Source organism: Eptatretus burgeri, chromosome 1, assembly GCF_056783735.1.
Source record: "Eptatretus burgeri isolate ZD-2024b chromosome 1, Ebu_testis_v1, whole genome shotgun sequence".
NCBI lineage: Eukaryota > Metazoa > Chordata > Myxini > Myxiniformes > Myxinidae > Eptatretus > Eptatretus burgeri.
In genome coordinates, this window is record NC_140961.1 from 103166239 (window position 1) to 103178460 (window position 12222).

Here is a 12222-nt window from a genome sequence, read left to right on the forward strand (position 1 = left end):
TAATTAGGTATATCGACAATTTGGCGATTGACCCTGTAGCACGGGTATAACATTGACTGGGCTGTGGTGTGCTCAGAACACACCCATGGCTGGTTTTCGGCGTTGGATCCGGAAAGCCGCGACTGGATTGTCCGTTCGGTGGGTGAAGCAGCCGCCATTGGCTAAACGCGGTCGCTCGCACGCCGGTGGGCGGAGATCCACAACAATATGTTCTAGACTAAATCGAGCATGCCGATTCTGAATCTGGTCAGGATTTTCTCAGCACATCAGGATTTTGAGTGTCCATATGGTCCCATTCCAGTAGCTTGCCCTGGTGGGTGATTTTGAGTATTCATAAGTTATTCTTTTTTGTATTTTTGGTTTCAAAAAAACACCGACTGATCTACACTGATTATATTGAAAGGAAGAGTGTAAACTTGAAGTGTTGTTTCTGAATCACTCACAATGGGGCAGATTTCCTTTTCAAATTTACACCCTTCCGAAGATTACCATGTTTTAATGTTTTATTAACTTCTTTTTCTGCAACTTGTTTTTGTTCTTGGTTTGTATACTACACATGATGCACAGCGATCAATCATTATTATATAAATATGACGTGAAAGTAACTATGAAACACTGATATTAGATGAACAATGTGGCGATCTGCAACAATAAAGCATCAAATATAGCATGCTGGGTATCATTAATACATGTACATATTTTGAAAACCTGATGTGGTGGCAAAATTCTGAGAACAGATTTGAAATAAGTGGCCCAGATTTAGCCAAGCATTTCCCTTAGTAGCAGATGAAAAGGGTTTTTTTGTTGCCCAGTGATTAACCCAGGTTATTACAGGAGGGTGCATAGATAACACACTTATGCTTGAGCTCTCTAGCCTGGGTTCAATCCCTGAACATATATAAGCTGTTGGATTGGTGCTTCACAAGCAAGGCGTTGTATCATCCCACTGATGGACCTGAAGCTGGGGGTCCCATCTCCTAACATTAGTTGATGGACATAAAAGATCCCAGTGTCTTTTGTGAAGAATCGGCGAGGTATTAGTTTGTGACCATTTTGTGCCAAAAACAAGAATACGGGAATAATTGGGGACGAGAAAGGGTGGTGGTAGTTGTAGTGGTCGTAGCCAGAGCAAATACTTTGATGCACTATATAAGCTTTGACAATTAATTACATGGTTTATCCAAAATTTACTCCACATTGCTGTGTGGAGACATTTATGAGCACCATTGACCACACATTCCTTAAGCTTTATCATCAACTTACTTCGCAAGTCAAAAGTTTGAAAAGCCAAAGTTTTATTTTGACACCAAAACCAGAAAAAAATGGATAATCCAATAAACATTTTACACTACACTTTAACCATTTTAAAAAGTGCAAACAAATCATATTCCAAACTCCATGGTCCTGGGACCACAAAAAAGTATGGCATTCGATTTCAAGAGATGTGTGGGTGGAAAACGAGTGTTACAATTAAAGTACAAAATTGTGGCAGTTAACAAAGCTTAGGCTTCATTTTCTGTTGGGGATTTTATATCAAGCACAAGGGCTACAATAGAGAGGGAAATTAATTTGCATGCACAAAGTGGAAAAGCCAAAATGTATTTTCAAATATCTGCACAAAAAAAACCCAAAAGATTTGCAGGGGTTACGACTCAAAACACTTTTATTTTTAGTCTGCAAACCGTGGTAAAAATAGTACAATTTTCAATGAAATAATATTTTTTCAAGATAAAGATAAAGAAACAGAAGGGGGCCGAAAAGAAAAAAAAAAATAGAGTGTTTTCAGCGAATGCAAAGTCCTTCAATTGACGACTCCAGTGTCTGCGGGTCAAAGAAACAAACAAACACAAAGTCAACTTTTTCAAGAACACAGCAGCAAACATTTATTGTGTGACACCGCTTCTAAAACTGAAGAAATTTTTGCAAAAGTTTCAAACTACTCAGCTTTAGAGTTCATTTGTATAGGCAGTGGACAAAAAAATGGAAACACCAACAGAATGGCACTTAAGCCGCTGTCACACCTTGACGTTTTAGCCACCGTATGGCAACGTATCAAAATGTATGTAAAACACTGGCGTACGCTGAACTATTGATGTTTTTTTTATTTTTGGGCGTATAATAACGTGTTGGACATCTGCATAAAGTATTAGTAACGCACACAGAACGTTTTAATCATAAACAGATAACTTATACCAACGAATACTGAAAGTGTTGTCGGCGTTCACAACCTATGCCCAACAATAGTCTAACTTATGCATAGCGCGGCAGTCTATCGCCGACGATCACGTGGCATCGGCTATTAATAGGCTGCGGCTCGACGATTCAAATAATAACCGCACTAGACATCTAAGTGTGAAGCCGCTGTCACACCTTGACGTTTTAGCCAGCGTACGCCGACGTATGAAAAATTTGCCGAACCAAGCTGGCACACGTTGAATACGTTATGGGTAAGTTTTGTATACGTTAAAGCACGCTGGCATACGTCGTAGTATGACGTAATAATTGTCACTGAAACATTCTCCAAGAGGAGATGCTCCAAAGGTGAAATTTGTGTCCATTGGACAACAATTTCAGAGAATTCTTTTTTCATACTGATCGGATCAAGCATTGCACTTGTTAAATCATGACGTCATAATTAAAGCACCGATGACATCATTAATATATCTTATTCCGCATGGGGAGTACTTGACAATGAGCCATGTTTCATTTTTTTTTCCATGGAGCGGTTTTGGAGATATAGGTGCAAGGTTTTTCAGTTTTTCTAAGATGGTGCCTGTACCAATGTGACCTATGATGTCATAATTATGCCGAAAAAAATTATACCGGAGGCGGCGCACCTATGGTCAAAATCTCATGTCAATTGGACTAACAGTTGCAAAGAATTTTTTTCATCACTTATTGAATTATGATGTCACAATGAAGACAGCGCTGACACCATCAACATCTTATTCCCCATGAGGAGTACTTGACAATGAGCCATGTGTAAACTTTATCCATGGAGTGGTTTCAGTGACATAGAGGTGCAAAGTTTTTGGTTTTTCCAAGATTGCACCTGTACCACGTGACCTGAGACGTCATAATTATGGCTAAAAAAGTTCGACCGGAGGCGGCGCACCAATTTGGAAAATTGTGTCAATCAGACTAACGATTGCTGAGAAAATGAATTTTAAAGAAGCAGACACGTACGTATGGTACACAGACGTGGCCGATCGCTTAACCCCACTTTTCGCTTCATGAGCGCAGGGTATAAAGGGGAAGGGGGAAAAATAAAAAATAAATAAAGGGAGCAACATAACTTGCCCTTCACAGTTTTACCTTGAAATCCCACAAAGCCAAAGCCCCATCCATGCCAGTACTACAGAACTTCCTGCACCTGTCTTTTCCTGCTTCATATATGGACAGTTGCCTGCAAGAAACCAAAGAAAAAAGCTGAGTAAGGTTTTCTTAGAGAGTCTCATATCTCACGTGTTTTATTTATTAAAAAGATATGTGAACCAGATGAAATAAAATTTAAAAATGCATTCCACAACGTAAATCACAATCATACAATTACTGTATATTGCATCCACCCACACACAAGGCAAGGTTATTGCCATGGAATCACAGAACCTCAGATCACACTGTTGGGGAAATTATTACTCTCTAGACAAGAAACCTTTGCCTCAGTCTGAGTAGGTCAAAGTGTTTGTGTTTTTCCTCTACTGTTCTACTATTTAGTTGTTAAGGCCTACCACCTACTTATAATCTTGTCTTTCTTTGACACTTTGGACATTGCTTGGGTTTCTGAAAGTACAAGGTGACCGGGCTGATAAGCTGTGCATTCTGTTTTTGCGATCAAAGGCCTCTCTGCTTATAAAATGGAATGGATATATGGGGAGGGGGAGAATGATCAGGGAGAGAGCAAATAAATGGTACAGAAGAAAGAACTCCTTGTGGACATTGATTATTACTGGACTTCTGTGGTTTATTTTATCCCGATACATGCAACACTGAGTCGGCTAGACGTTGAATCCTCGAGGAGGTCAAGATCCCTCAACAATCAAGAATCCTTTCGATCACGATGCGGTTCGAGGACAGAAATCCACGTCAGTTGGTGCCAGTGACACGGATTCGAATCGGCGTTGTGCGGCGCTCGTGACCGGAGGTGCTTAATCTGCCGGAGGCAGTGCCTGGAGGAACGACAAGTGCTTGAGCGAAGGTAAGCAGGGGGGGTTCTCCGAGGGTGCGATTTATTTTATTCTGTGATTTTAGAGTGAATTTAGCGGTTGTGATTTGTGTGATTTTAGAGATGGGAAATAGAAATTGTAAAAGGAAGGAAAATGGGTATACCGAGGAAAATTGTATTCAAAAACCACGGAGAGGTACATGTGCAAGAATTATGTTTGATAAGTATGGGCCTGAAGCTGTGAGAGACATGGGGAAATGGTGCAATTGGACCAAAAATAGTCGATTACCCTTCCCTGAGAATGGAACGTTCGATCACGAGTGTTTAGACAATTTAAGAAAAGTACTGGAAGTGAAAAATAGTGACAAAAAGGTCCAGAAGCAGGTGAACTGGAGCGTTTATATAAATTGGATGAAGGAATGTCATGACAGAGACGAAAAGGCACGGTTGTTAAACCTGAAGGGTCAGCTAGACCAATTAACGAAGCAAATGCCGGTGAGACTTGAAAATAAAACCAAGAGACAGCGAGCAGTGGCTGTCAGATTTGAGGATGAAGAAGAAGACTCAGATACATGGCCAGAGTGCACAGTTCCGATAGCACAACCGCTCGAGGACGAAGAAGCGGGAGAGACAGAGGGAGATGATGCCACAGGGCAAGGAGAGGCTCAACGGGGAGCCAGGCGAGTAATTAAGAAAGAAACAAGAACACAAAGCAAAAATAAAGTTCCTCTTGCTGACAAGGGTAAAATACAAACTCGATCAAAAAAATAATGCCGGAGACCGCGAAGGACGGAGATGATGAGGCACTCATTGGCGCGTTTCCATTGCGAGATTACCCAGGTGCAAGGGAGGTACAAGCAATATATCGTCCGTGGGGCTCTGAATTAAAAGCCATCGTAAATGAGATGCCGAAGATACGGGAGAACCCAAAAAAATTCCAGGCGGAACTACGCGTGGTGGTGGCATGCCATCAGCCAACATATATGGACATGGAAATATTATTAAAATTAGTGGTACCAGAAGGGTTACTCCGACAATTGAAACAGGTCGCTGCATGGCCAGATGAAGCTCCTGGAGACAGGGAGGAGCTCAAAGAACATATTGACACCCTCATTGACGCTGTCACAGAGGTGGTAACACTTAAGACCGACTGGGCAAAAATACAGGTGTGCAGGCAACGCGCTGGCGAGGACCCATTGGAGTTCTTAGAGCGTTTTCGGGGTGTATACCAATGTCACTCTGGACTGAAAGAAGAGGGAGTACCATTTGCTCATGTCTACCTTAATGGTTTGACGGCCAAATTACAAAATGAGATAAAGCGAGTATGTATTGGTTGGGAATTAAAGGAAGTGAAAGACTTGATGGAATATGTAACGCATTGTAATTCATTGTTGAAACATCGTTCTGACGAGGAAAACGAATCAACATTAATGCTATCCCAGGTTCAAGGTCAAGGTGAATGCCCCGGGGAAAGGAATGTGAGATATAATGCACAAAACCGAGGGCAAACCAATTACCGTCAGAGACCAAAATACAGAGACCAGCGCAGAGATTTCTGTTATACATGCGGAAAACAAGGGCACTGGGCTAATGAATGCCGAAATCGTAGAAACAGTCGAACTTATAGTTCGTATGAACCGGTAGAACAGAGACCAGCGGCACAATACAGAGATGAAACTCGCAGACACTCCACGCCTCCAGTGAATGAAAATCCATATTATAGACAGCAGGAAAGATGGGGAACACAGTTTGAGCAAGCTGGTTCATTTCAACCCACTGCACCTCAAACCGAGTTCCCTCCTCCTCCACCCTCATTTCTTCCTCCTCCATCTCAAGGTTCATTTCAAACCCAAAACCCATTCGTTTTATGACAAAGAAAAGAAGCGACTTCGTCTGAGTTACCCTTCCTGACTTTGAAACCATGTGACGAACCGAAATTGACTTTGAAAATTGAAGGCCAAGAGATTCCTTTCTTAGTCGACACAGGAGCGACCAAATCTGCGCTCAGAAGGAGTGATTTCCCAGACGCCCCGTTATCGCGAGAACGAGTAAAAGTAGTGGGAATGTCGGGAGTTGCTAGTACGATTCCACTGACAGAGCAGCTCCGGGTGGAAATTGGACCATTGTCTGCAAACCATGCATTTTTGATGGCAACTGATACACCAATTAATCTGTTGGGGAGAGATCTGTTATGCAAGCTGAATTGTTCAATTAAGTGTACCCCTGATGGTGTATATTTAGAAATGCCTCACGAATCACACATAACTATGATGAATTTATTACAGGAAAATACAGAAAATCTTGTATATCAATGGACTGTGATTAATTGTGAAGCATTTAACCATTTGCAGGAATATTTATCACATTTGGAGAGAAACGTACCCGAGGTGCTCGATTGGGTGAGTAAACACGGCATGGACAGACGGTACTTACAGACTCGACTACATTGCATTGCAGATTGCAACATCAAGGGAAAAGATAACGTCTATGCGAGTGAAACACTCTCGAAATTACACCAGACCTTTGACTTAGTGTTGGGAACAATTTGGATTGGGAAGCAAGGAATTGGCCTGGAGGTGCATCTCACGCAGGAACAATTAAAATTGTGGAACCAACCGTCCAGTGTTACACCACATGTTACTTTAGTGATTGCAGAAGGTTACCAAGAAACGGACATTGGTCACATGGTAACCTCTTTGAAAAAAGCATCACAAGCGACTTTGATGGAATCGAGCCAAGTAAACGGACTTTGGAAGATCGGGGAACAGGGATTCTGTTGGACAGAATGTCAAGGATCAGCAAAAGCTGTGTTTGAGGTGGTCGATCTCTCAGAATTAAATGGGTCAGGAAAATTACCTGAAATACTCGAACAAGTCCCGACTTGTCTGTGGGCAACACATGCCAACGATGTCGGCCAAATTAAAAGTATGAATCCAATCAAGATCACTATAGATCCAAAAAGAAACTGCCTCGAAAACCGCAATACCCTTTGTCTCCAGAAGCAGAGGTAGGAATTGCTCCTGTCGTGGAAGCACTATTGAAACAAGGGATAATTATTCCCACTGTTAGTCAATGTAATACACCGATCCTACCTGTGAGAAAACCTGGGAAACCAACGTGGAGATTCGTACAGGATTTGAGGGCAGTGAATGATGTGGTAATTCCAGCTTTTCCTGTAATTGCAAATCCAACTACCATTCTATCAAGCATCCCAAGTAACACTACCTATTTTAGTGTTGTGGATCTTTGTTCAGCTTTTTTTAGTATACCAATAGCCCAAGAAGTACAGTTTCTGTTTGCATTCACCTACCAGGGAAAGCAATACACTTGGACTGTATTGCCCCAGGGTTATTGTGAAAGTCCAACATTATTCTCGAGGGCCCTCAAAGACGACTTGGATGATGTAGTTTTCCCTTGTGGATCCACACTGATTCAATATGTTGACGACCTGCTGATCTGTTCAGCGTCAAAAGACGCATGCGAACGAGATACATTGACATTGTTGAGGGCCTTAGCCAGGAAAGGACACAAAGCATCGAGAGCTAAATTGCAATTTTGCCAAGAAGAAGTTAAATATTTGGGACATATTCTGAAGGGAGACACAAGACGCATCTCCCCTGAACGTATAGCGGCAATATTAAACCTGCCCAAGCCAACTACTGTTAAACAGATGAGGTCTTTCCTCGGAGTGACCGGCTATTGCAGACAGTGGATACCAGATTATGCGGCCTTAGTGCGCCCCCTGGTGGACATTGGTTCGGCAAACGCGCCCAGCCCACTTGCATGGACACAAAATGCAGACAAGGCTTTTGTAACGTTAAAACAGGCTCTTTCTTCGGCTCCCGCTCTGGGTTTACCAAACTATGAAAAACCTTTCCATTTGTACGCATGTGAGAGACAGGGATTCGCACAATCTGTGCTGACACAGAAGCACGGGAATAAATTACGGCCTGTTGCATATTATAGTACTAAATTGGATCCGGTAGCGCAAGGATTCCCCCCTTGTCTCAAGGCAGTAGCAGCCGCTTCGCTCGCGGTGCAGGCGACCGAAGCGCTCGTCGCGGGAAACACTTTGATTCTCCTGGTACCGCATGCAGTGACAGCTGTATTGTTAAAAACGAAAACACAACATTTGTCGGCTTCAAGAGCAACAACATACGAACTCTCACTCACAGCACCCACGAACATTACGATTAGGAGATGCGCACCGCTGAATCCTGCTAGTTTGTTGCCAGGAGTACAAGATGGTGATCCTCACAATTGTGAAGAGATAATCGCCCACACGTGTCAACCCCGTCCTGACTTGAAAGACACACCAATCCAAAATTCTGAATTGGTTCTATATGTCGACGGCTCATCATCGCGTGCACCTGATGGATGTTTATTAACAGGCTACGCCGTTTGCTCTGATCACGAAGTAATCGAAAGCGGGAGATTGGCTGAGAGCTGTTCCGCGCAGCAGGCAGAACTGTTCGCCCTCACTCGTGCATGCCATTTAGCCAAAGGCCAAATAGTGACAATCTACACTGACTCCGGCTATGCCTTTGGTGCTGTACACGAATTCGGAGCACTCTGGCGCGAAAGGGGTTTTATAACGTCATCAGGTACACAAGTAAGGAATGGAACATGGATTGCGAATCTACTGGAAGCAATACTTCTGCCTCACCAAATTGCAGTGGTAAAATGTGACGCCCACACTGGGAGATCTGATGACGTCTCACGGGGAAATGCCAGGGCAGATGCAGCTGCAAAATCTGCTGCCCACACCAGAGCTCTTTTAATATCACAATGTGTATTGAGACAAGAGGCAACACCGACCATTGACGATATAAACACTTTGCAGACAGCTGTCAGTGCTAAAGAACGAGATTTGTGGATACTGGCTGGATGTGAATTCGATAATGAATCTAAATTATGGAGATCATCTGATGGTCGTGTGGTGGCACCAAGAGCTCTATTACCTTGGCTCGCCCGATTGGCACATGGGGCCGGGCATACTAGCAAAGGCGGCATGAGTGCTTTAATTGGGAGACAGTGGTTCGCCCCGGGGTTTAGTCCAATTGCAGAACAGTATTGTAAGACATGTCATATTTGCCAAAAACATAACCCAGCAAGGGGGGTGGAGATGGCCCCAGGGGGTCATCCAATTCCATTCGGACCTTTTGTTCATATCCAGATGGATTTTGTCCAGTTACCAAAATGCTGCGGTTTTGAATTTGCGTTAGTCATCGTCGATTTGTTCACCAAATGGGTTGAGGCTTACCCTTGTCGGAAAGCAGATGCCATTACTGTGGTTAAACTGTTGATGAAGGATTTCATCTGTAGGTTTGGAATACCTTGTAGGATCTCCAGTGACCAAGGTACTCATTTCACAGCCGAAGTGGTGAAAGAATTATGTCGCGTATTGCAAATAAAGCAACATTTCGACTGCCCGCATCGTCCGCAATCTGCGGGGGCAGTAGAGAGGCAAAATGGATTCCTGAAGAATAAACTGGCCAAGATTTGTGAACAAACTGGATTAAAATGGCCAGATGCTCTGCCAATTGCTCTCATGACTATGAGATCTACCGCAAATCGAAACACTGGCTTATCTCCGCATGAGATTCTGATGGGAAGACCAATGAGATTACCGAACTCACCTCCTTTGACTATAAAAGACATGAACGTGCAGCAAATGGACGACACGTTGCTTACGTTCTGTGTCTCTCTGAATCATGCTGTAAGAACTTTTTATGCACAGGTGAAACAAGCTCTGCCAGAACCAGCCACATCTGATCATCACAACTTCAAACCCGGAGACTTTGTTTATGTGAAAATTTACAAACGGAAGAACTCTCTTCAGGCACGTTGGTGTGGGCCATTTCAAATACTGCTAACTACCCATACAGCTGTGAAGTGTAAAGGAAGAGCAACATGGATCCATGCCACACACTGCAAACTGGCACACGGCAGAAAAGAACCCGAGGAGAACATTGCTTCCTGATAACTTTAATGATTCTTTCCATTGCAGGATTATTTGTACTACTAAATGCAAGTTGTACAATGTGTACTTGGCCTGTTAATCCGATAAGTACTGTCTGTGATCAACATTATTTGCATGTTCTTTGGAGATTGGCCTGTCAGACTACCCACCAAACTAAGCCTAGGGCATTCAGAGACCGAAGAAGCTTAACGAGCAAAGTGGGTTCACCACATGGAATAAACACTTATCTGGCTCTTTCTCGTAAACACGCGAAAGCTTTTAATAAAACCAATTGCTGGGTTTGTACTAAGATACCTCATTCAGCAGTTACTGGGATACCGCTTCTGGCTATACCATTCAATCTGAGTGAATGGTGTGGGTACTGGGCAAAGGAAAGAAACTGGGATAAACAAGATAATAACCTTGACGACCACATCGTTACCAATGGAAATGGAAATTGCCTCCGACAACGAAATTTCAGTAACTGGTTTTGGCCAAATTTTAATTTAAGTAAAATGCCTCCACATTTTATGGTTGAACGGGCAACAGAAAAACCCGAACTATGCTTGGTACAAGAGGCATGGGGAGAAAGAAGATTAGGGAATTCTGAATGCAGTCATTATGTTTATGAAAATCACACGATGGGACCACAAGTCGCTTTAAATAATACCTATTTCGTGTGTGGAAATCGAGCATACCCATGGCTTCCAGTTAATTGGAGTGGATCTTGTTTCTTGTCATTCATTTTGCCACATATGCGCCTGTTATCTAAGTCACCTTTTGAGCATTTGAAACGGGGTAAACGGGGTTTCACGTCAACTGAACTGTTCTTCATGATTTTAATCCCTCACTACGGTGTTGGACAAACGTCTGTGGGATTGGCAGAGTTAGCTGCTTCGCTTGAATTATTGGCAAATAAAACTGCTCTCGGCATGGTTGATATCAACTCGGAGGTCGTCGCCCTACGTGCAGTTTCAATGCAAAACCGAGTTGCGCTCGACCTCATTCTCGCAGCTCAAGGAGGAACGTGTGCTGTAATTAACTCTGAGTGTTGTACTTATATCCCTGATAACTCGGAGAAAATCACGAACATAGCTGACAAGATTAAGCAAGAAGGAGCCAAGTATCACAATTATTTTACGAAAGATGGGCTTTATTCCTGGTTTGAAGGGATTTTTGGAGGCTGGGGAACTACCCTATTGCATTGGATTTCCGTTGGGTTATTGTGGATCATCATTGTAGTGGTGCTTGTTAGATGTGCAACAATTACAATGCCGGCATTGATTGTTTCTTGTCTAAAGAGGAATACTGCTAAAAGGTGATGGTGGCCCAAGCACCACCCTCATACCCTGGTTTTGACACTGAGTCCTACGACTCTTTTGAGATAGAACCTGAACTTGGAAATCCATAAGTAGCGCAAATGAATGTGTTCAATATTCACGGGAATTGTCAATCCACTCTTGCTCATCTGCTTTGTTCCCGAAATAGGTTGTCGAAAATCAGCTGTGCAGCCCAACGGGTAGCCTTATCTTCTATCGGCCTAGGGGCCTACCGGAACCTCAACCAGGTCCGAAGCTGTACAACCACATGAAGCCACCTGGCTTGCGGGACAGGAAAGGCTAAGGGACTGAGCTCTACGATGGGGAAAAGGGGGGATGTGACTACCCAAGAAAATGGGCACACTCAAACGCAAGAGAGAATGTATTTCCAAGTGAAGAGAAAATATATATCGTTAAACTTAACTAGTGTTGCCTTATTAGGCAACAAGGGGGGAGTGTTGGGGAAATTATTACTCTCTAGACAAGAAACCTTTGCCTCAGTCTGAGTAGGTCAAAGTGTTTGTGTTTTTCCTCTACTGTTCTACTATTTAGTTGTTAAGGCCTACCACCTACTTATAATCTTGTCTTTCTTTGACACTTTGGACATTGCTTGGGTTTCTGAAAGTACAAGGTGACCGGGCTGATAAGCTGTGCATTCTGTTTTTGCGATCAAAGGCCTCTCTGCTTATAAAATGGAATGGATATATGGGGAGGGGGAGAATGATCAGGGAGAGAGCAAATAAATGGTACAGAAGAAAGAACTCCTTGTGGACATT

General features: G+C 43.0%; 1 protein-coding gene across 2 annotated transcripts in view; it reads right to left on the reverse strand.

Annotated features, from left to right (window-relative positions):
• Positions 1–1278: 1278 nt before the first annotated feature.
• Positions 1279–12222, reverse strand: part of LOC147035084 (actin-related protein 2/3 complex subunit 1A-like) — an 80561-nt gene continuing 69617 nt past the window's right edge. For both annotated transcript variants that reach the window (XM_085893406.1, XM_085893414.1), the window contains exons 9-10: positions 3316–3406; positions 1279–1821 (exon numbers count right to left, since the gene is read on the reverse strand). In XM_085893406.1, coding sequence (XP_085749532.1) covers positions 1783–1821; positions 3316–3406 — 130 coding nt within the window. In that variant the 3' untranslated portion in view covers positions 1279–1782. The remainder of the gene's footprint in view (positions 1822–3315; positions 3407–12222) is intronic.